This window comes from Ursus americanus, chromosome 2, assembly GCF_024610735.1.
Source record: "Ursus americanus isolate L20-20 chromosome 2, mUrsAme1.1.p, whole genome shotgun sequence".
NCBI classification, from domain to species: domain Eukaryota; kingdom Metazoa; phylum Chordata; class Mammalia; order Carnivora; family Ursidae; genus Ursus; species Ursus americanus.
Window position 1 is genome coordinate 81,214,651 of NC_142128.1, and position 25,813 is coordinate 81,240,463.

A 25,813-nucleotide genomic window follows, 5' to 3' on the forward strand; every position below is an offset into this window, starting at 1 on the left:
TTAGCCATTGCCCTGTCTAGTTAGAAACCTATCTTACTTGAAAAGACAGGACTGAGGAATTATGGTAAAGCTTGAGAGTTTAGGTAGGAATGAGCAAGCTTGAAAAATCATTTGGTCATTCCTCTGTAATATATATGTTTGAATGGTAACTCAGGTTACATCTGTTACCTGTATATTAGGAGTAACCCTCCCTCCCCACTAAGACCTCTTTTGACGTCTTACCAGGCCAAATCAGGACGTATATGACCAGAGCAGATCAGAATATGTGTAATGTGTTAAATCAATTCACGAAGTATTCATGAATGACTGCTTCCTTATTTTTTTTTTAATGATAAAGGGATAATGATAATACTACCAGCTAATGTTTATTGAATGTTTCTGATGTGCCAGGTATTTTACATTTAATCCTTATCCTCTAAGGTAGGTTTTGTTATCCTTGTTTTTAGAAGACACCGAGTCTTAGATTGAGTCAGTTGCCCAAGGTCACATAACTAATGAGTGGTAAAAGCCAGAATTCAAACACAGGTGTGTCTTATTTCAGAGCCTGGATTTTTAACATGGTGTTACTCTGTCAGGATCATGCAAGAGGCTAGAGATGTAAAGATAAGTGCCTGTCCTCGAGGAGCTCATAACTTGGGTGGTTTCCTCATCATAGTATACTGTGGTTGTGTTACAGAAGAATGCCAATTGATTTTGCCCTGAAGATCAAAAATATTTATCTTGGAAATTTTCACAGAGGTGGCATTTGAACCGGGTACCAGAGATTGAGTAGGGTTTGATTACATGGTGAAGAGGAGAAAGGGCGCAGGGGGCAATCTAGGCAGATAGAGTAATATTGAACAAAGGCATAAATAGGTGAAAATATCTAAGCATATTAATGAACTCTGGTTTAGTAGGTAGGTTGGAGAACTGATGTGGTGAGGTTGGAAGGGGAGACTAGGAGGGATCAAGGGGTGAAGGGATGAGTATCTTGCTGAATTTAAACACTTCCTGGGTGTGAACCATCAAGGATTTTAAAGATGTTAGTGGGGAGGGATCAGTACAAAGTGAGATGTGTAATTTAGATCTCGGAGGCTGCATTGGAGAGAACAAGACCAGACAGGAAAACCAGACAGTATGGCCAGATATACTGAGGGCTTGAGTCAATAGCTTATTTAATCAATTTTAGTATTTTTCCCATATTTTAATATTGAAATCAGAATACATCTTATAATTAATGCTGTGTCATAGATTAATTGGCAGACATGTTTTTCATTTTCAGAAGCGCAAAATATAATGGTGTCTGTTACCATTAGTGACATCTTAGATTTGATTAAATTTGATAGTAATATATATAATACTTAATGCTTACTGCGTGTATGTCAGGCAGAGTGTGTATGTCAACATCCAGCATCTGACAGTGTCTGCCATATTTAGCAATTTTTTTTTAAAATAACAGAAAGTGACCGAAAGGCCATGGAATCTACCTGGGACATCATTAAGGGTTGAGAAAGAGATTCATAAGAGCATGGTTGAAGAGTGAATGGAAAAAATAAGAAAAGTTCACGTTTGTCTCCACAGAGTGTGGCCAGAGCTCTAGAAATAAATTACTTTGGTATCAATGTAGAGTTTTTTTTTTTTTTTTAAAGATTTTATTTATTTATTTGACAGAGATAGAACAGCCAGCGAGAGAGGGAGCACAAGCAGGGGGAGTGGGAGAGGAAGAAGCAGGCTCATAGTGGAGGAGCCTGACGTGGGGCTCGATCCCGTAACGCCGGGATCACGCCCTGAGCCGAAGGCAGACGCTCAACCGCTGTGCCACCCAGGCGCCCCAATGTAGAGTTTTCTTATATTGTTTAGTCAGTGAATACAGATTTAGCCCTTTTATGTAATAAACTCAAATGCAGTTGTTTTTCAAATGTTTTTATAATAGCAGGTAACAAAGATGTTGATAAGCAGGTGAGGCACCACTTCTTATCACAGAGTTCATTGTCTTATGATAAACCTTTCTTTTTGAGTCAAATATACTTAATTGAAATATAAGTATTGAAATATAAGTATCTCAAATTATACTCCTGTTAGATATTTGCTAGAGAGAGCTACAAAATGTTTTTTCTAGAATTTGTTTGCTTAGTATCATGGCCTTTGAAAAGTTCAGTTCTTGACAGACGGAAAAATTAGAAGTTACATTAATTTAGAGATGACTGAAATTGAAATTATAATAACCCTGTGAGCCTGGGCAAGTCATTTAGCCTTTCTGTGTTAAAATTTTCTCATCCTTAAATTGGGTATAATAATAATGCCTACTTTAGAGGATCATGTGAAATGAAATGAATTAATAATTGGAAAGCACTTAGGACAGTACATGTGTATAGTAAGTAATAATACTATGTGTAGTAAGTGTTGTGTATGTATTAGCCATTATTACATATCTGTTCCTAGTGGTTTGAAACCAACAGTTGAGCAGGGTGCTAGTTGATTTATTTATTCTTGAGACAACTTGGGGAAGGGACTCAGTGAAACTCTAGGAAGAAAACAACTTAGCTACTATTCAATTATTGGACAAATGGAAGCTGAAAGAATTTTACCTTTTTAAAAAAGTCTGGTATTTCACAGAACGAAGTTTATGTTACTACTTGTTGATGGTTATTGATGAAATAAAAATATTTATACATTTTTCAAAGTTTTTTTGATTTTTGAGATAGATGAAAAACTGGGAAGAATGTTGGTAACTTTTTCCTTCTTTCTTCCACACTTCTGTTGTGAAGTCTTATTAGAATTGATTGATAAACTTACAATATTAGAGAAAAAAATGTTTTAGGAAAAGTAAAAATCAAATGCAATATTTTAAAATTCTCCCTTGACCTTTCTTTCATCTTAAAGACAATATTATATAACATGGTGGATTTTATATAGGGAACACTTAATAAACCATTGTTTATTTACAACTATAATTACAATGATTTAAAATTTTTAAAGATGTATCAATGATTATTAATAATAATTTAATGCATATTTTGTGAATCTGCCCTGTTAAACACAGAATATCCTATTAAAATGAACATCTTCCTTCCAAATGGTGTAATATGCAAACATACACAATATTGTAGTAGTTGGATCATTTTATTATCATTAATATTTGAAATTAAATAAAAATATCATTGGTAAAGATGAAGTAATACTATTAAACCTTTTTGTTTAAGAGAGGGAGGGGCAGTGGGAGAGAGAGAGAATCCCAAGCAGGCTCCACAGCTCAATGCAGGGCTCGATCTCACAACCCTGAGGTCATGACCCGAGCTGAAATCAGGAGTTGGACACTTAACTGACTGAGCCACCCAGGTCCCCTATTAAACATTTTTGAGTGCATCACTTTCTCGTGCTTAGCACAGTGATTTATTATGTAGGTGCTTCAGTGTTCATGTATTTTATAGGGAGTGAAGGAGGGAAGAATTCACTATAAAGGTTTAAACCTCGGGAAACTGGTAGAGAATAGCTACTTTTGGTGATGGTAAATTAGATCTTAAATATGCTAATTTCATGTGTGAAATGTTTATATGTAGAGAAGGAACTAGGATTCGAAAAATTCTATCAACAGATAGATTACCATAATTGAGATAGTAATTGAATTCACTAAGGGAAAGTATGTAAGGCAGAAAAGTAGAAATGCAAATAGAGGAAGTCTTGGAAAATACATGTTACAAGAGTCAAGAGTTGTAAAGATAAAATGGATTATTAGCAGTGACATGCTGTGTAGACAGGTCAGTGAGAATGAGAATTAAGGATAGGCTTTGGCTATGACAAAAGGAGCTTATTGGGATTCTGAACGTAAATTGTCTTTTGCAAACTGACTTCCAGGTTTTAAGAGGTTAAAGTCATTGATACAACATGTGTGTAATTTTCATTTGAGAAATGTGGCTACTAACAGAGTGAGGAAAATAGGGTGGAACCTTTAGGAGTAAGTAGGATAAAGCTTTAAAAGTTGGAGGATATATGAGATCTGTTCATATGTGAAGGCATTAGAGAAAGTAGCTTTAATTTTATCTAAATTTTTGGCTTTAATTGCATTTCTCTCATTTATTGGCTATGAGAGGTTCACAAAGTTATTTCTCTGAACCTCAGTTTTCCTTTGTGTAAAATGGGGATATTTACCTTCAGGCTAATTGTGAAAATTGGATGTAATAATATATGAAAGTGCCAGCAAGGGCCTAATAGAAGATACTCTTCAGTAAAGTATAGCTGTTAATTTCTGTCATTATTAAAAATAAGCCACTGGCGTAACTTTTATTCATTTATTCAACAGACATTTTATTTTGGGGTGCTGGTGCTTTATCCAGTAAGACTCTCTTTCAATGTCATGAAATTTCTTGGAAAGCAAATGATGGTAGCTGGACTTTTAGAATCTGTTGCTTGAGAAACTACCTTCTGACAAAATGAATTACTGTATTTCATAGATTCTAAGATGCACACTCCCCTCTTCCACATTCCAACACCTTTGAAATTGGGATTCGTCTCACACATGTCATAGTTTAACTGGTAATGTTTTTTTTTCTTAAAGATTCTTGAAATAATGCTGTGCCTTGACAATTGATGATGTCTTTAGATTCAATGAATATGGTAGTATTTTATTAAGTACAAATATCTTCATGTATTTTGACAAGTAGTATTTTTGTGGGAAACATTATTCAGCCTACAGAGAATACCTAGTTTATTAAGGTTTTGTGATATTGAAATTGGAGCTGTGAAGTGGTCTGACACCCATAGATTAGGAACCATTTTTGGGGCAGCTGGCTGGCTGAGTTGGAAGAGCATGTCACTCTTGATCTCAGGGTTGTGAGTTCAAGCCCCATGTTGTGTGTAGAGATTTCTTTAAAAGAAAAAGAAGAAACCATTTGTATAGACGTATAGGAAAGAGCATTGCAGAGCTTTTGGATTTCTTTTTGTTTTTGTTCAGATAAACTGGCAAACTGTTACTAAGAGCAAAAGTGAGAATTTTATGTTGTGATAACTATTATTTTTGGGCAAAATCCAACATGTTTTACCAACCTGTATAAAACTTATATGTTAAAGAGAGCTGGAAGCCAAAAGCGTTAAGAGCTTTTCTTGTGACTAGTAAATGAAAATGGTTTGAATTTTGTGTGGAAATAAAAGATAATGAAAATTGGGAAAAATAAAAAAGGGCTTTGCATTTAGGTATTTCATGAAACTGGAACTGCTGTGAAAGAATATAAAAGAACTGGTGTAGAAGAATTCAATAAAAATAACAGTAGCTTAAAAGTGAGATTGCTCTCTGCCCTCAGAATTTATAGCTGTTACCACATAAGAATGAGCCATATAGATTTAATTAGTTAGAAGAGAGTATTTGTTGTCAGCTTTATTTTATCACCAGAATAGTATCCTTAGACAAGGAAGATGCTGATTTAGTTTGTCAGACCTGCTCCAGCTTAGAAGTGCGGCTGCATGACTTCCCAAGGACATTCAGTGTAAGTTAAATTATAGTGTTGGTGGCTTTGACATATGGGAATGCAATTTTTTCTTATTATTGCTAAATAAATCATTTACTTCAAATTGTCATAATTTTCCTTTCCATAATTTTGTATACTTACAGGAATAAGAATCTTAGCTACTTTTTTTTTTTTTTTTTTAAAGATTTTATTTATTTATTCGACAGAGATAGAGACAGCCAGCGAGAGAGGGAACACAGCAGGGGAGTGGGAGAGGAAGAAGCAGGCTCATAGCAGAGGAGCCTGATGTGGGACTCGATCCCGGAACGCCGGGATCACGCCCTGAGCCGAAGGCAGACGCTTTAACCGCTGTGCCACCCAGGCGCCCCAGAATCTTAGCTACTTTGATCAAGATGAGCAGTGAATGTTGGTTATTATCTAATAACATGTACATTTTGTGACATAAAGATATTTTTCAAATCTACCTCATGTATTAATTATCTATTGCCATATAACAAGTTACCCCCAAACTTAGTAGCTTAAAACAATAATAAACATTTATCTCATGCTGTTCCTGTGTGTCAAGAATTTGGAAGCAGCTTAACTGGGTGTTCTGGCTCAGGGTATTGTGTTCAGTTGCAGTTAAGATGTCAGCTGGGGCTGCAGGTCATCTCAAGGCTTGACTGGGACTGGAGGATCCAATTCTAGATAGCTCACTCAGATGGTATGCAAATTTGTATGTGTGTGTGTGTGTGTGTGTGTGTGTGTGTGTGTGTGTTTGTGTTTTCATGAGGCCTCAATTCTTTGCCACTCAGAACTGTCTATAGGGCTGCTTCTGTTTTTTTATGGCTGGCTTCTCCCAGATTAGGTGATCCAAGAGAGAGCAAAATGAAAACCACAGTGTCTTTTATGACCTGGCCTTGGAAGCAGTACTCTGTGATTTATGCAATAATCTATTGGTTGTACAGGTCAGCTCTATTTTGTATGGGAGGGGTTGCACAAGAGCATTATTGCCAGGAAGGAGGAATCTTTGGGAGTCATCTCAGAGGCTACTTGCTACACCTGATATAAAAGTCTAATGATTAAGAAAACTTTTGGAAATAAAAAGAATATCAGAAAATTGAGTTGCCAAAAAGAGAAGTAAATCATAGAAAATAAGGTTTCATTTGAAATAATGGGCTATGTGTTTTTTTCCTCAAGAATGGATTATAGAATTTGCAGTACTTGGGCAGGATACTTTAGTAACCTGAGTCTCAGATCTTCAGGGGTAAAATGAGAAGTATGTTTACATTAAAGAGTTAAAACTCTGTGTTTTAAGAGTTAATGCATTAAAGAGTTAAGCAATGTGTTCAAAATACTCAAAATGATATCTGATAGTAGGCATTCAATAAATGTAATAACTATGATTGCTTTTATTATTGATCAGTATTTGTGGCCATCATTTCCTGAGCTTTCATGTATACTCAACCCAATGTAATCTAAGCTTGGTCACCCTACTGAAACCATTTATTGATGGTTACAGGTGAGCTCCTGGTCCTCAGATCTAATAACCTCCACTTAGTCTTTTTCTTTTTGATCTCTAAGCAGCTTTTTATTTTTCTTTCCTTTAACTTAAGGTTATATTTTTTAAATCTTAGATATGGATAGTTTAAGTTACAGGCTCTAAAGTAGAGAGTCAGAGTATAGGCATTCTAATGCTAGCTACTTTTCTTTATAATTCAGTTGTAGCATTCCAATTAGATAGGGAGATACGTAGACAGCATTCCAATTAGATAGATAGAATAGACATCTATATTCACCATCCAACTCAAGAAACAGAAGAATTATTAGTATAGTGAACCCTTCCTTGTTTTACTTAACTCAGATGTTTTCAGTCTTCTTTTTAAATTATTTTTCCAGCTTTATTGAGATGTAATTGACATATAACACTATATAAATGTAAGGTGTACAATATATTGATTTAATACATTGATTTATTGATAAATGGTTACTACCATAGATCAGCTACCACCTCCATCCCATCACATAATTACAGTTCTTTTTTGTGGTGAGAACATTTAAGATCTGCTCTCTTCACAACTTTCAAGCATATAGCACAGCATTATTAGGTATAATCACCATGCTGTACATTAGATCCTCAGAACTTATTAATCTTATAACTAGCAGTTTGTACCCTTTAATGAATATCCCCCCCAGCCCTTACCCCAACACACAGGCATGGTAACCACCACTCTATTCTCTGTTTCTCTGAGCTTGGCTTTTTTTAGATTCCACATATAAGTGATATCATACAGTATTTGTTTTTCTCTGATTTATTTCACTTAGATTAATGCCCTCAGCATTTATCCAAGTTGTTGCAAATGGCAGGATTTTCTTCTTTCTCATGGCTGGATAATATTCCATTATATATGTATGTACCGCATCTTCTTTATCCCTTCACCTGTTCACACTTAGGTTGTTTCCATGTCTTGAATCTTGTGAATAAATGCTGCACTGAACATGAGGGTGCAGGTACCTCTTCTCTAAGCAGTTTTTGATAGTTTTTAAAGCTCTTCTTTCTTTTTTCAGTGTTACATTAGTTTCAGGTATATAACATAATGATTCCACAACTCTACACATTATGCTGTGCTCACCACATGTGCATCTATGATCTGTGACCATACAGCACTATTATAATACCATTGATTAGTATCTCTTCCTTCCTGAAATGCTCCTTTAATATTTGTGGCCATGTGTATATATATTGATTTTTTTCCTCATTGTCTTCTCTGCTGCTTTGTATTCCAAAAGTTTATGTCTTGGGCCCACTTCTCACTTTCTGAGAAATTGCATTTATCTAGAGCTTAGGCAGTTTCAGATCATGTTTATGTAGATGATTTCCAACTCTTAACCACTAGCGCCGACCTAGCTTTTAAATTGTAGATCTCTATTTTCATCTGTCCATTAACTATCTCAGTTATCCTGTAGATACCCAAAATGGTTTGTCATCCAAATATCTATCTTTTCTTTCTTTTTTTTTTTTTTGCTCAAGTTTTTTTCTTTTGGATTTTCAAGTCAGTTAATAGTATCAGGAATTATCTTTCTTTTTACCTGGGCTCAAAATCTTGCAGATCTTTAGTCCCTTAGTTCATGTTTGGTTGGTTGTCTAATCTTTCTTTTTTGCTTCTTGGTTTTTGCTTCTTGGTACCCCCCTCTTTCCCATATTTCACCTGCTTTTCACCCCATATTTTCCCACATTTTTTACCCATATTTCACCTACTGCCTTAGACTTTCAATATGCTTTGTTTATTTTTAAAGTATTTAACATATTGTATTCTAATTTACCTATTTATGTGACTTCTCCTTGTTTGAGTCATCATCATTTCTTTAGAGCCTGGCACAGTGTACAGAGTAGACATCCAGTGATGTTCATTGAATGAATAAAGCTTGGTAACTTCCTTAATGATGATAATAATAATCTAGTGTGCCTCTTTTATGTAAGTACAAGCAAGGTGGATAAAACCCTGACTTTACATTAATATGGGGAGCAAGTGGCACAGATAACTAAAACATAAGGTAAATATATTAAGTGCTATAAATGGTTTCAAATAGAGTACTATAGGATTTCAGAGGAGGGAGTGATGATTCCTAGCTGGAGAAATCAGGACAAAGCATAAAAAAGGCTAAATTTGATCTAGACCTTGAAGAATGGTTAAGATTTGGAAATTAGATTTTACTCTCTCTTTTTTTTTTTAAAGAAGTTTTTTTTTTTTTTAAAGATATTTTATTTATTTATTTGACAAAGATAGAGACAGCCAGTGAGAGAGGGAACACAAGCAGGGAGAGTGGGAGAGGAAGAAGCAGGCTCATAGCAGAGGAGCCTGATGTGGGGCTCGAGCCCATAACGCTGGGATCACGCCCTGAGCCGAAGGCAGCCGCCTAACCGCTGTGCCACCCAGGCGCCCTGGAAATTAGATTTTAAAGGTGTGGGTAGGGTGGGGGATTCTAATAGAGGTAATAGTTGTAAACAAAGGCAAAGATGGAAGAAATATTGAGGTCCCTAAAATGAGTAATTTAATAATAAATAATTCATTTTGGCTTGAAGGTCAGGTGAAAGTGAAAGTGATTTTCTTCAGTTTGGAAGATAAGCCTAAAAGATAGTTTGGACCATTCTGGGTACCTTAGAGACCAGCAGAGGATTATAAGCTTTATTTTGTGGTCATTGGGAAATCCTTCTAAGTTTTCAAGCAGGAGAATCAGACTGATGATTTAGGAAGATTGATATAGCGGCAGTTTGTTAGGTATTTTAGAGAGATGAAAAGCTATAGGTTGGTAAACCAGTGAAGAGTTCACTGAAATAGTGTAGGTGAAAGGATAGGAGAGAATGTATGTAAATGAGGTTGTGATAGTGGCATTGACTGAACCAGATCATTAAACTCATGGGTAGAAAGGAGAATGTAAGAATGTTAACACGGCTAGGACAGGGATTTTTATTTTCCTCACAATGTATTCTAGGTGTCTAGAGCAGTGCCTGGCACATAGCAGATACCTAGTGAATATTTGTTGAATGAGTGACAACTGAGATTGTGAATCTGTGTGATTTGGATGTTGGCTGGCAATGGCATTAAAAGAAATATAGAACATGAAGAGAGCAGGCTTGGGAAAAATGAATTTTGGACATTCTGAGTTTGTGTTAGCAGACATGTGGCTGAGGATATAGTTTTGGGAGATATCCACATAGAAATAGTAAAAGCCACGTCAGTGAATGTCAGAATATATTAGCGCAGTAATTTATAAATGTGAATATAACATGACGTGTTCCAAATTAGTTGTTCCTATTATATATGTTTTATACATTTAATAATTTCAATTATAATTTATGTTGTAACAAATTTTGCATATTGAATTGCCTTTTGCTGATGGGGTGCTTTTAAATTCCATGAAAATTGACTCATGCATAATCCTAATATACTATAGGTTTTGGATTAATGTGCAAGAGTACATTAATTTTGAACTTTAATATATTACATTATAAGAATTTGTGTAAGAGTTTTTATTGACTTTGCAGATTATTTCTGTCATCAAAAACAGAGCTAGGTTAGTTTATTTTTATACGGGGATAGAAATGAGCATTAATTAGATGGTGATTCTTTGTACAGGACACATGAGAATGCTAGCTGCCCTCTTTTGAGGTTTATGATTTGATTTACAGAACTGCCCTTAACACTTCAGTATCATGAAAACATGACCGATTTCTAGACGATGAGACAAAAACCAGGTCACATGTAACTGACTTGTAAATTATTCACAGACTACCCAGTATTTCTGGTGAAAAAATTAAAAAGGGAATGCAAAAAGAGGAAGTAGAAACTGAAAAAAAATAATTGGAGAATGTTTCTCGGGTGCTGTAGATACGCTCATGGTGTACATGTTTTGAAAAATACATCGCAATTTTGTTATTCAGGAGTTCCATTTAGAAAAGTTTTCATATTAAAAAAAGTCTGTGGTGCAAACTTTATCTAATTATTAAACACTGTTAATAGAGATTATGACTGTTGTAAAGGTTTATGACGAATACCCCTTTCCCTTCCTCTTTAAATGCCTGTTTCATTGCTTACTATTCAGTAATTAGATTCCAACGTGCTGACTTTGAATGAATATTGAAGCCATGAGAACAACATGGGTTAGATATTTTATTGGTGGGAGTGTTAATATTTATAGTATGATATATATGAGGCTAATGGTGAGTTGATAGGAAGTAGGAGTTTCTTTTTCTTTTTTTCTAATTTTTATTTAAATTGTAGTTAACATACAGTGCAATGTTGGTTTTAAGAGTGGAATTCAGTGATTCATCACTTATATACAATACCCAGTGCTCATCATATCTAGTGCCCTCCTTAATACCCATCACTCATCTAACCCATCTGCCACCCACCTCCATCCATCACCGCTCAGTTTGTTCTTTATCTTTAAGAGTCTCTTGTGGTTTGTTTCCCTCTCTGTTTTTTTCTTTATTTTTCCTCACTCCCATATGTTCATCTATTTTGTTTCTCAAATTCCACATATGAGTGAGATCCTATGGTGTTTGTCTTTCTCTTTGACTTTTTTCGCTTAGCATAATACACTCTAGCTCCCCCCCATGTTGTTGTGAATGACAAGACTTCATTCTTTTTGATGGGTGAGTAATATTCCATTGTATATATATCACATGGAAGTAGGAATTTTTCTAGCTTCTCATCTCAGTTTGTGAAAAGGCCTGTGCTTTGGAAAGGAGATTAATGATGATCTCTGTGTTATTAAAAATGAACAACATAAGAAATTTGTAATGGTAGTATTATTGAGCATACATGTTAGGTTTGAGCTATACCCTGTTTCATACAATAGATATATATATTATAGAAAGTTTAATACAATCAGGAGACCTTGTTCTTTAAAGCATATGCAACCTGGGATTTGTATGTATTTTCTTAGGAGTCTGTAGGTTTCCTATGAGAATTAAAAATATAGTACATTCATGATGGTGGTATTCTGAAAATATAGCGTATTCTAGATCATGTAGATGACTGTCTTATAAACTAGTAAATGCCAGGAAATTGCAGTAACTGTGTTTATGCTTGTTTGGTCATGTTGGCTCCAGGTAGTATTGTACTACTTTATGAAGAGTTAATAAGGACTGAGGTATATCTAATGCATAAATGATGTATTCATGTCCAAATAGTTGATCGCCAAATGATGCCACAACCTACTGTATGATGTAAGTTTTGTGGTAGTTCACATTGGATTAGCTAACATTCTTTATCTTTTATGTTCTAAGTACTCTTCATGTATAATCATGAATTATAATTAATATGAGGATTTGTGTTTTAAGAGTTTTTAATTCTCATAATAGACCTGTGAGATATGTGCGATCACTTCTGCTGTATAGATGAGGGCATTGTTATACAGAGAAGTTAATTTTCCCAAGCTTACGTAGCTATTAAGTGGTAGAGTTGGTTTTCATACACATTGTCTGGCTCCATTGCTTCTACCCACTGTACTATGCTACCTCATAGTAGGGAGAGGTACTAGGAGAATTATATCACAGCTGATAGTCACATAGGCATTCCAAATTCAGAAGAACAGATATAATGACAGTATTGTATTCATGTTGCCAGTTGAGATTTTGTTTCCACAAACATCTTTTTTTCCTGTCATGTTAATGTTGTTTGTTGAATAGTATTGGTTTTGTGGTTGTGTTTGGATTTAATTTGGAAGATTTTACTGTTACCTGAGTTGTTATAAGCACTAAAGGAGTTTTTGCCTTAGTATATATATATTTCAATAACATAACAAAAACAACTTAACACTCAGAGTACAGTAGAGATATTGATATAAAAGATTGCTTTGAATCCTTTGAAAATCCAAGAAATCTATTGTGTGGCGGGTGGGTGGCTCAGTCAGTTAAGTGTCTGACTCTTGATATCAGCTCAGGTCATGATCTCAGGGTCGTGAGATTGAGCCCTGCGTCGGGCTCTGAGCTCTAAGGGGAGCCTGCTTAGGATCCCCTGCCCCCCATGCTCTCTCTCGAAGTAAATAAATAAATCTTTTAAAAAATCTATTGTAATGCACATGAATGTATATTGATTTTATTATACAAATTCAGAGGGTTTTATTTTTGTTTTTTTTAGGTGGGGAGGGGGAAAGGGAGAGAGAATCCTAAGCAGACTCTATGCCCAGTGCAGAGCCCATCACTGGGCTGGATCTCACAACGTTGAGATCATGACCTGAGCCAAAATCAGTGTCAGACGCTTAATGGACCAAGGCCACCAGGTGCCCCCAAATTCAGAGTTTTATACAAAGTAATGGATATCCTTAAAGGGAAACAGCATAAATTGAGGAAACTCTTTGAATGTGTTGTTTTGTGTAGTTGGACGTACTGTTCCTAATCCAGGCAAGTGGTTTCATATTATAGACAACAAAATATAGGTACTAATGTAGACATTACTTTGTAGGCTTTTTCCCCCTTCTTAGTTCCTAATTGGGGGCTATTCTCATGTCACAAGAATAGAATGGTATCCTGTATATGGAGTTCTCTAGAGACTTACTACAATAAAAAAACTTAGAGGTTTCTATTATTCAGAGGAACACTGAAGTAGTAAGAAGCAGAAAGAATTGTCCCTGATTTTACTGAGAGTTGTCTTGATTGAAATGAAATTATGATTCAGTTTTATAATCAAAGTGAAGGCTATCATCATTTTTCTCCTTATAAAATTTTAATCATCTTTTAAAAACTTAATTTGGTAAGCTTCCCTTTTGCAAATTTAATTCATTTTCATTAATATGTCACTAAGGTACTGCTTAGTATGCTTTTTCAGTGTGCTTTGTTCATTTTTAAAGTAATTTTCTCTGAGGAAGAAAGGCTTTTGAATTCAAGAACTATTTATTGAGCTTCTACTGTGTAGAAGCCACTGTGCTAGTCATTAATGGTTTATTTGGTTCTTGACAGCATCATTTAATTTTGGGACACATGCCATTTATACTCCAGAAGTAGAAAAACTTTATTCAGATATTTGAGTCTCCGATATTACCTGTTCCCATAATAGATTTATCTCTGTAAATATTCTCTGTCTGGGTTTATGTGTTCCTTCTTATATTTTTCTATCTAGAGATTTACCTTGCTGTAAGCAATCTATTCATTTACTCTCTTAAAATACCTAATGGAAGACTATAACATAACCACTACTCTATACTTGTGTAGGACTTTATTTTTTTTATTTTTATTTTTTTAAAGATTTTATTTATTTATTTATTTGACAGAGAGAGAGAGACAGCCAGAGAGAGAGGGAACACAAGCAGGGGGAGTGGAAGAGGAAGAAGCAGGCTCCCAGTGGAAGAGCCTGATGTGGGGCTCGATCCCACAACGCCAGGATCACGCCCTGAGCCGAAGGCAGACGCTTAACGACTGAGCCACCCAGGCGCCCCTTTGTGTAGGACTTTAATATGAAATTCCAGTCCAAACTGACATAAAGACTTTCTGATGTTTGATAAAATCTTCTGGACTAATTTCTTTTTTTAGACTCAGATGTCCTTGAGACATCTGAAATTTTAAAGAAAATAGTGAATGTGTATACTTTGTTCCTAAAAGAAGTTCCATACCTTTGCCATATTTACTTAGGGCTTTTGTACGTAAATAAGTTTAAGAATTAATGGTCAGTAAACATGAGGCTGAGCTTCAAATGTAGTCTTAGAAAAGTTGTGACCCAGTAACGAAGGTTTTGTAAAAAATATTTCTATTTGTGTGTTTTCTGACACCACTTCTGACCAGTTCTTTTTTCTACACTTGATCTTAACCAAAAGGCCGAGAAGTGATGACCAGTTCTTTTTTCTAACACCAATAACCATTTCTCTGACACCACCTGGGTGTCTAATAATTCAGTTTAATTCTGACACTATCCAGAGTTAGCACAGACCCCACGGGTAAAGGCTTAGTCCCATAAGACTGCCCTCACTTGAGATTCCAGCTATAAATGGGGTACCCAGGATACCCATACTTCTTCTGCCTGGGTGACTACAAATCTTTAGCCATTGGTGATTGAACTCAGTCCCCAGCCATTTTGTCTTCCTCAGAGATCTGGGGGTAGGGCTGAAAGTTTTATCCCTCTAATCACATTAATCAGGTGGTCAGTTTTTCTGGGGACTAATCTCTATCCTGAAGCTATTTTGGCTCCCCCCCCCCCCACTGCCCCACCATGAGCTGTCTCACTAGTATGTAGAAGAGAGTAGATTCTAAAGGTTTTCAGAAATTTGTACCAAGAACCTGAAACAAAGAGCAAATATTTTTTATTATACCACAATTGCATTACTGTAGTGTCTCAAATTTTATATAAACAGTGAATCTTACTGAATGTTACAGATTTAAGCATGTGTGCTGTTAAAATTTTTAAATATACACAATTTTCCTACGAAGATTTTTAAAAAACATGGATTAAAATGAGCAAAATGCATTGATTAAAAATTTTAATTTTCCTTGTTTCATTGGGAATCTTTTTTACATATGTTGTCAGGCTTGGTTAGTCATAGAACTAACAGGTTGGTCCTAAAGCAAATGGTAAATTCATTTGGAAAGAATATAATTTACTGGACTTGAATATAGAATGGGTTACCCTGGAGGTTTATTTCCTCCTTTTTGGGTTTAAACTTGAGTGACTCTAGGGCAGTGGTTCTGGGTGTGGGGGTAGTGTGTTCATTTTGTCCCCCACGGGACATTTGGCAGTGTCTGGAGACATTTTTTGTTGTCACGGTTTTGGTGGAGGTGTTGCTACTGGTGTCTAGATGAGTCTAGTGGGTCTCTTGATGCCAGGGATGATACTAAAAATCGTATTATGCACAGAACAGCCCCCCCACCTCCTCTCCGAAACAAAGAATTATCTGACTCCAAATGTCAGTTGTTGAGGGAGGCTGGAGGCCACTTTGAGAATCACTAATGTTAGGTGGTATTTGAAACTTTGAAACTATGGGACTGGATATAGCCACCTGTTTATGACCAGCTCTTCAGCACTGGAGCCTTATCCACTCGATTGATTCTACCATATTAATGGGTATAGGGAAATGCTTTTCATTACTGCCCCAAAACCACTTATTGGGAGACCGAACTGTAGCCATCCAAATTACTTATATATTATTGGTAGTTAATTCATTGGTTTGGAAAAAAACAATAAATCTGTAAATATATTTATAGTCCTGAATTCTTACGGAGGACTTTCCAGGCCTTCATTGAAAGAGTGTTTGTATCCAAGATAAAAAGAATTCTGGAGATTGCCTATACAGCAGTGTGAATGTACTTGACACTACTGAATTGTTAATGTTAAAATGGTTAAGATGGTGAATTTTATGATACTTTTATGTTACTACAATTAAAAAAATTTGTATCCAGTGTCTCATATTTTCTTAAGCAGAGTTCCATGTATTTCTCTAGGACCATTGTTCTCAGTTTCTGTCACTGTTTTCTTCTAGTCAAGAGTTTATGACCTCTCAGGAGATTTTTCATTCTTTTCCAAATGTCCTTTAATTTTTAAAGTGTACGTATTAGCCATTTTCTTAAAGATTGGACAATACTGGATTGATATGAAAGTATAGTATTTGGGTTTTAGCTTATTAAAATTAATTGATGTATTTTACTAAATTCTCAATTTAGGGAATCATGTAGTCTGGATATTGAAAAAGAAGTAATTGTTTAGCATCAAATGCTTTTAGTGTAAAGATTACTCATGATTTCATTCATTTTTTTTTTTTAATAGGCTTTCAAGGACATGCTGTATTCAGCTCAGGATCAGGCACCTTCTGTGGAAGGTAAGATGCATTAATCCCTAATTTAGTCACGTAAAATCCCTTTGTAAGGGAATATATATTAAACTGCATAGTATAAAACTAATATATCCTGCCCTATTATATAGATCTTTTATGCTTTTAAAAATATATATTATGATTACTTTATATTTTCAATCAGACTTTTTGTTTGTTAAGCTCACATTTACCCTACGATGGATCCCTTACTGAGTCCTTGAATCACCTTAGCATTGTGAATCACAGATACTGGTTTAGAGTCAAAGTTCTTATCTGTATCATCCCACCACCTCCAATGTATTTTTATATCCGTCTCTCCATCCATCCAACCATCCATCCATCCATCCATCCATCCATCCTTTAGTGAATCCTTAGTCCATAATTAGTCTGGGCAATTTAGTTTTTCCTTTCTATTTATGCCATGTCTTTAGATTGGGATTAGTGAAAAAACCAAACCAAACCAAAACAAAAAAACGAAGCATATTTACTGTGTGTATGTGTGTAGGTGATATAAGCATGTATATATATGCACGTGCACAGTTTGGCCATCACTGACCTAAGGACAGTAGTCCTCTCTCCAATTATCTTTATTGATCTTTTCTGTTATCTCAGCTTCTACTCACTGGCTCGTTCTTATGGGTTTAACCTTTAGTAGGTTTAGAGAGTTGTAATTTAAAGTTGTAAGAGTTCCTGTGTTATTAAATAATGGAGCTAATTCAACAGTTATTTCTTGAAGGAGTGTTTCCTCCAAGGCTGGGTAATCTTTTAAAATTTCACATCACATTTTTTTCAGGAGAGGTGAATGTGAAAAAGTATATACCAAGAATAATCTAGATAGTGTGTACAGATTAATATTTTTTTAATAATAATTTTTTGTTATGTTAGTCACCATACAGTGCATCCTTAACAGATTAATATTTTTATGAGATACTGAACTGGAACTCTATGAAGTCATTCTAGTGACAGGCTTTTGGAGGCTATTTTTATGACATGTAACAGATGCTTAAGTTGTTTAATAAAAAGTGTAGGTCTATAATTAAAAATCTCATTTCTTTGCTGAATCACTGAATTCTACTCCTGAAATCAAAAAAAAAAAAGAAAAAAGAAAAAAATCTCATTTCTTTAATGACGTAGAAATGTACATCTTTCATCTCTAACCATTCTGCATTCAAAATGTGCTTCCTTTAACATCTTGAAATCTTTACCAGGGTATTGGCATTTAGGTATTAGTTTTATAATATGTCACTGAATTTTGGATTATAATATTTAATATATTTAATTTTCTAATGTTTAACTGAAAGCACTTAAGATTTATCAAAATGTTTAGTTCTTTATTCTTATTTTATGTGTCTTAAAGAGTACCTCAATATTTTAAAAATGATTTTCTTAAAATTTCATTTTAAGAAAAATGAAATTACGTGGAAGTTTATCTGGTTCCCTCATGCTGTGTAACTTGCTTTATTATTGGTTCTTTTAATTTTATTCTCAAGGTTGGGCTACTTATCTTTAGTTTTTTTTTAAGTTTTACCATCCAGTTTGTAACAAACATATTCTGACATGTTCTGGTGATCCTCATTTCATCCCTTCATGCTGGCTCATGTTGCTAGTAATTTTCATACACTTTACCTGTTATCAGAGAAAAACTGAATTCTGTGATAATATGCTAAATTGCTTATAGTTAAGAACTTTTTTTTATCTCATTGCTCAGAGACATTAACTTCTTTGGACCCTGTTGTAAAGGGAGTATTGTGGGCTGATCATGCAGATGTATATGCTACTTTCATAAGGGAAATATTCCACACTTGTTTGTTCTTTCTAATCTCAAATTAAAGCCGTGTAACTTTATCTTCTTAAAATTTATTCTTTTCTTTTGAGGTACTTAAGAATTGAAGGTATTGGAAAGTGGTTTAAAGAAACACTGTTTTGTGTAGTATTGAGGTTAGAAAATGTTATTAGAGTGACTTTAATTTTGTGTTATTTGATCGTGATACTGTATTAATTTACTGTCTTTCTGTGGTGTTAAATTTGAATGGTAATTATTTCTGTCATTCATTCTTACTATTGTGTTTGTATTGCTAGGCTTGTTCTTTATAAATAATGCAGCATAAGCAGATCTATCAACCAAGTCTAAGATAAGGCTTTCAACTTTTAACATGTTTTAAAGGCAAAAATGTTTGCTAGTCCTTGATTATTTTTTTGAGTATTGTCTTTTTCTCTTTTCTTCACTCTCTTTTTTTCCTACATCTTTCTTAAGTTTTTAGTGGACTTAAAACTTTTGGTGTCAGTGAGCAAGTTCTTTTAATCTTAAAACTGAAGTATATCCTAAGTTGGTAGTTCTCAAATGTGCTCTATTTTTTTTTTTAAATATTTTATTTATTTATTCGACAGACATAGAGATAGCCAGAGAGAGAGGGAACACAAGCAGGGGGAGTGGGAGAGGAAGAAGCAGGCTCATAGCGGAAGAGCCTGATGTGGGGCTCGATCCCACAACGCCAGGATCACGCCCTGAGCCGAAGGCAGACGCCCAACCGCTGTGCCACCCAGGCGCCCCTCAAATCTGCTCTAGTTTTAATTCAGTTTGCCTGTGTTTGTTTTGTTTGTTTTATACAAATACTGATACTTGGTTCCCATCTCAGCCCAATTAAAATAAGATCTGGGAGTGAAGCCCAGGCATTGGTAGTGCTACACTCCCCCAGGTGATTTTGATGAATAGCCAAAGTCCAGAACCCTTGCCATAAATCTTAAATAATTTTGGCTCAATATGATCAATGCTAACGTCTTTTAGACAGTAATTAGTAGTAGATTTATAGGCTTCTTAAATTCATTGATAGTTTGATTATTCTGTTAGAATACAGGAGTATTTGTTTGCTTATAGCATCCAGAGGACATTTATATTTTTTAATATGTTTATTGTATTGAATTGGATCTAATAGCTGTGCTGAATAATTACATATGTTGAATGGCTATAGCTTAACATCATTATTAGAGTTAAAAAATATTTTTGCTGGGTGCCTGGGTGGCTCAGTCGGTTAAGCGTCTGCTTTCAGCTCAGGTCATGATCTCAGGGTCCTGGGATAGAGCCCCACTTCAGGCTCCCTGCTCAGCAGGGAATCTGCTTCTCCTACTGCCCCCTCCCCCATTCTTTCTGTCTGTTTCTCTCTTTCAAATAAATAAAATCTTTTTAAAAAAGAAGACATTTTTGCTGACTTGTTACTTTAGATGAGTTACAGTAAAATAAGCAGCTTCCTCACATTTCATACTATTTTTGTTTAAGATGGAATGGATTTATAATTATAGTGAAAGAAAGGTGACTTGAAATTGATTCTGTAAGAGTGAAGTGGTTTATTTTATAAAAGGCATAGTATATGAAAGTGTTTGTTGATGAGAAGTTGACCACAGACACAATTTTTTATACTAGTGAGTTATTTTCTTTCAACTTTGTAGGACATTTCAAGATAGTGCCTTTACTCATCATTAATATAGTGGGCTTTTTCCTCATTTAAAAATAAACCAACCAACCAAAGTGATTTCAATGCATTAAGAAATTAAGACATGTTCACTTAAAGCTGCTTTTTTTACTCCTATGAATAAACATTCAGATTTATGGTGTTTTGCTTCATCCTTTGAGAGTGAATTTCATGGATCATTCATTTATATATTAATTCTTGAAAAATAAAGGGTCTCTTTTTATTTAAAATATATGTCTTATAATTGTAATTAGGTAGTGCTCACGTTCCAAAAATATATACATAAGAAAACTTAAGGACTATTCTCAGGCATTCCTTACCAATTTATATTTAATCTCTTTTGATATATATTATTACCTACTCTTCTGTATAATCTGTTTTTTTGGTAACTATTTACATTTGGAAATATTCTATTACTGAGAAGGTGACTTAAATTCCATGTTAAAGTTTATACAATTTGTTGATTTTTAAATAATGGCATAAATAATTAAACATTTTAGTACTTAATTGGCATTTTTTTTCTGCAGAAAGACTTGTAGAGCAGCATACCATGATAGTAGAATGAGAAAATTAAAGTGACTAGAATTGTGGATTTTTTTAATATAGAGATTAGGTACACACCTAGAATCCTTGGAGTCAATCTTTAGTGGAATGTGTTTTAAGGAATTTTTGGAAAATGATGCTAAAAACGCTTAAACTCTAATGTGTTTTTACAATTCCTGCTGCCATGAGGTATTGGATATTTGGGACAGATTAAATGAGGCTGCCAGTTAATGGTTCCCCAGCAGTAAATCAGTGACACCTTAATAGGATTGTTTTGAGACAAAACAATTTAGTGTAGATGTGAAAACAGACCTCTTAATTGCAATACCCATTTGACATCATCAAATTTTCAGTAATAGAGAACTGGTGGTAAATAGTTGAGAGTAGAAATAGAAAAATTGATGAATTGATTTTTTTTTTTTTTATACCTCTTCTCTCATGCTTTTTTTTTCCTTTCCCCATTTGGTATCTCAGCCGCTTTATGAAATTAATATACTTGGGTAAATATTCACACCTTTTTGTGGTGGGGGTGAATTTCCCCTTTTCCCAGGGTACTTTTGATTTACATAGTTTATATACATATAAATTTATATATTACTCATTTAATTTATACACTATATTAATCTGTTTTTGTTTTTCTCTGGATTAATTTCAAGTAAAGCTTCAGGCTTTGACATTCTCTTTTAAAAATGTACTATCTTTTGTTTAGAAGCATACTGTTTTCTGCTCTTTACTTGTGATGGCAAAATAAGAGAATCTGACAGTCAACCTAAGTCACAGAATTAAGAGATCATTGACATTTATAACTGAGAGGGACTTCAGATCATTTTGCCTCACCTTCATTTTAGATTTGTGTGATCTGAGACCACGCTAATGTTGCATGGCTCAGTAGGGACAGTCAGTATTACTAATGCTGTATGTGTCAACAAAAGGAGAATTCCAGAGAAAAAACTAATATTGAAACATAAAAAATACTTTTTTTTATATTGACTTTGCATTTTTATCCAAATGATATATTCGAGTACAGTTTTTAATTGGGTATTTTTTTGAGTCTCTATTTTTAAAAGATTTATGAAGTGTTATTTTGAATAATACTGAACTGTATGACTTGTTGGGAAAAAGCTAATTTTAACTTTCAAGAACTCTCTCTCTACTCATTTTTGTTGTTCTTGTTGTTACTCCACATGGTTCCCAGACGTATTGGGGGAGGTTTATAGAATTAAAATATATTAGGTAATAATAGTTACAGAGGTAGAATAAGGGGGAAATTAAAATAGAATAGTGAGATAAAGCTCCAGTAAATTTAGTATATAGACTAGATACTGTAAAGATCCTAGAACAGAAAAAGAACATCAGGTAAAAATTAAGGAAATCTGAGTATATTATAGACTTGAGTTTATAATAATGTTTCAGTTTTGGTTCATTAATTATGACAAATGTACCATACTTACGTAAGATGTTAATGATAGGGGAAACTTGTGGGGGTATATGGGAACTCTGTGGACTATCTTTGTAACTTTTTTGTGAATCTAAAACTATTCTAAAATAAAACTTTTATTTAAAAAAATAGATGCCATAAGGTTTTATACAATTGCTAGAAGCGAATTGTAAATTCAACTCTCAATTTTCTGGGGTTCAGATGAGAACATCATTAATTTCAGAATTCATGTAAGGTAAATTTATATCAGTTTCTCAGAAAAAGTTCAGCTGTTATTGACCCTGAGATTTGAGAGAAATTCTTCCTTTGGACCTTCATGAAGAGTATTTGTTTGGTGTGGTGAATAGTATCCCTCCCCAACAGCAGTTTTACAAGCATGACAGTGGAGTTTCATAAGGCTCCTTCTTCCAGTCCAAGGGTATAATGTAAAAATTTATTGCTCTGACCTATAAGACCCTAAATAATCTGGTCTTGTGGTCATGACTTTTATCTTCTACCATTTTCCCCCTTCCCCCCAAAGGCACTAGTCACATTGCCTTTCTTTCTGTACCTAAATTAGCCCAAGCTTGCTCTTAGAATAAGGCTTTCTAGCTCTTGACCTGAGGAGAATCATTTGATCATTGTGGCTGTGTCCTTCAAAGGGCCTTCTGAATATCCAGTCTTACATAGCCACTCAGTCACTTTAAATTACATCACTCCATTTTATTTATTTCTTTTCATAGTATTTGTCCCTTTCTGATATCTTATGTATTTATGTTTCTCATTGATTTATTAGTTTTCTTGAGACCAGTATAAGTCCCTTGAGACCAGAGATTTTTTTGTCTTTTTTTCTGTTTTATACCTTATATCTGAAATACCTTACGTATTTACTGAGCACATCAATGAGTAGGAATAAAAATGAATCCTTTCCTTCAATCTTCCTTGAAGCCAAAGTACTATTTGTGGGAAAAAGGGAGTAGCTTGCTTCTTGCTTTTATTTTTGTTTTTAAATTTTTAACTTGATCTTGAGATGCAGAATTTTACTTGCTGGTTAGATGGCTAAGCATATTATTATTTGTTGTTGTTTTATAATGGTAATACTGTAATTTCATAAGGTATAGTCTGAGGTGACACATGTAGCATTTCTTTAAAACCAGTAGAGAAGCAGATGATGTGAGATCTTCATTGAAAGATTTTGTGTTTTTGTGGCATTGTGTTGTCTTGATGCCAAGTGTAGAGTTTCATTTGACTGCTGAGAAATCATATTTTATAAACTGTTGAGTGACTGTATATTTTTTGTAAGACAACCTACTAATTTTTGTGTTTGAAATGCTTCCTTTCAAAGATACATGAAATAGGCATAAATTTGAAAAATCATATATGAATTATTAGAATTTTTAAAATATGTCTATTCAGTGGAATATATTTTTTAGATTATCTGAATTAAAGTGGAAAGACCTACTGCTGCTTTGATTGTTTTCCTTTCACATTCTGCCTCTTGTTATCTTATAAAGTAATCTTTTGGGGAGTATATATAGCTAATGTTAACCTAATACAGCCCTCTGATTCAGTTGGCTTAATACAACTATCTGATTTTCTGAAGTGGAATGAATAGATACTGTTAAGGACGTAAGTCAGTGTCCACAACTACACTATCCTCTGCTATTCTGCCATGTCTTTAGTTTCCCCACCCCCTCCCCAATCTTGTGAACAGGTTTTGTTGGATCATTTTTGCTTAGGTCCCCTCTGCTTTTTCAACTTGGTTAGCAGATGTGTTACAATCTCCCTAAGCTCCTTAGAATTCAGCTCTTAGTGGCATTGAAGATGAAAGTATGCTTGTAAATTATTCATTCCGATTATACACTTGAATGGACAGAGTCCACTTCAGGCATCTTCTTCTACCTTACCTCTGTCCCCAGGTCTTTGTTGTTTTAACAGATGTGAGCTTGCTTTTTAGTTCTAGAAGATGGAAGACTGAATTGCATTTCTAAAATTCATGAAGTAGTTTTTGTATGTATATGATTACTGTCAAATCTATGCATTCATAATATATTACTTTTCTCATATTTATAATCTTGTATCTCCCCTCCCCCTGGTTTTCCATTTTGTTATCCTATATCATTATCTCCTTAAAATTATTTATATGACTCTTCTGAACTGGAAATAAAACCATTTTATATTTATAATAGGGAGAGCTATATCTAATTTGCTACATTTTCAGGTGATCAGTGGCAGGAGAGTGTCTTTTCTTTTCCACTTATCTGTTAGTATTGTTTAGTCCTTTATTATCGATTTTCAAAAATCTTTCTGCTTGTAGTGGGTTAATATTACATGAGAAGACTATATCCCAGGGACTAGTAGAGAGTTTAACCGAAAAAATGAAATACTGGATTCATTTGTAGACCCTGCAACCTTGTTTTGAGAGCCATTGAAAAATACAGATGGCTAAGAGTGAAAGTTGAGACAAGAGCCAAGCTAAAAAGATAATTATCATCTCTGTAAGAGTGATATACTTTTTAATCCTCCATTAACTTCTTTAAGAAAGGATAAAAAGATCTGATTGATATTCAAGCCATGTAATGAAGTTTTCGTTCTTTTTTCCTTCTTCCTTCCTCCTTCGTTCCTTCCTTCCCTCCTTCCCTCCCTTTTTCTTTCTTCTTTCTGATTTAAAAAAAATTGAAGCATAGTTGACACACACTACATTAGTTTCAGGTGTATACTGAAGTTATTTTTGAAGGGTATTATTTCATGCTTACAGTGGAATAGAATTGCATATTCATTTATATTGTAGAAATGGCCGCTTCTAGATAGTATTATTACCTGCAAAAATAATCTGTGTATTCTTTAAAGGTGCCACTAACCTCAGGCTCATTCACTAATAGGAAAGATGTGCTTCTGAATAGTAAATAGTATTGCTCTTCAAGTTGATGAAATTCCTTCTTTTTCACTGAAAGAGAATTAAATGTAATTGGATGCTCGTTGCTAAAACATAAGATAATGATATAAGTAGGTAGTAAAATTGTGACAAAAATGATTATCAACTTTGAGTAGCATACAGGTAGGAAGCTAGAAGAAAGGAAGAAATGCTTGGGACACAGGTTTATAATCCTTTCTTTGCACACCACAGAGTAAAGTCTTGTGTTTCAATTTTTCCTTCCCTTGTAAAAATTAATGACATACATAAAGATACTGTGTCAGTTACCACACAGTGCTGTTTCTTTATTTTTTAAATTTTTTATGGTAAGTTTGAAGGATGGAAGGTCATGAAGTAGAGGGGATAATTACAAAACATTAAATCATGAAACAAAATTTTTGTGACTTATTGGTATATACTCTACATGGCAGAGGAAAAGATAACATACCAAATGAATGAATCTGTTGATTTCAGACAGAGTTTCCTAAATTAGCTATTAGACATCTGGAACAATTGTTAAAGCTTCAAGATGGCAGAGTTTAAAGTAAGGTAAATTCTTTTTATGCTCTTTGTTTTCTTTGGGCAGGGCCACTTTAGCTGTTTAATGAAAGAATGCCACTGAGAAAGGTAGAAAGAAACATAAAAAGTTGTGATCAGTGACTAGTTTCCAGCAGTAGATGTACATCATTGAATAAAAGAAACAAAAATTCCTGCCTTCAAATTGGAAAAGATACTCAAAAAATTATTTACA

At 34.3% G+C, this 25,813-nt stretch overlaps 1 protein-coding gene across 2 annotated transcripts in view; it reads left to right on the forward strand.

The window, feature by feature from the left end:
* The window catches only part of XPR1 (xenotropic and polytropic retrovirus receptor 1), a 234,242-nt gene that overhangs the window by 10,703 nt on the left and 197,726 nt on the right, over positions 1 to 25,813 (forward strand). For both annotated transcript variants that reach the window (XM_045811338.2, XM_045811337.2), the window contains exon 2: positions 16,676 to 16,727. In XM_045811338.2, coding sequence (XP_045667294.1) covers positions 16,676 to 16,727 — 52 coding nt within the window. The remainder of the gene's footprint in view (positions 1 to 16,675; positions 16,728 to 25,813) is intronic.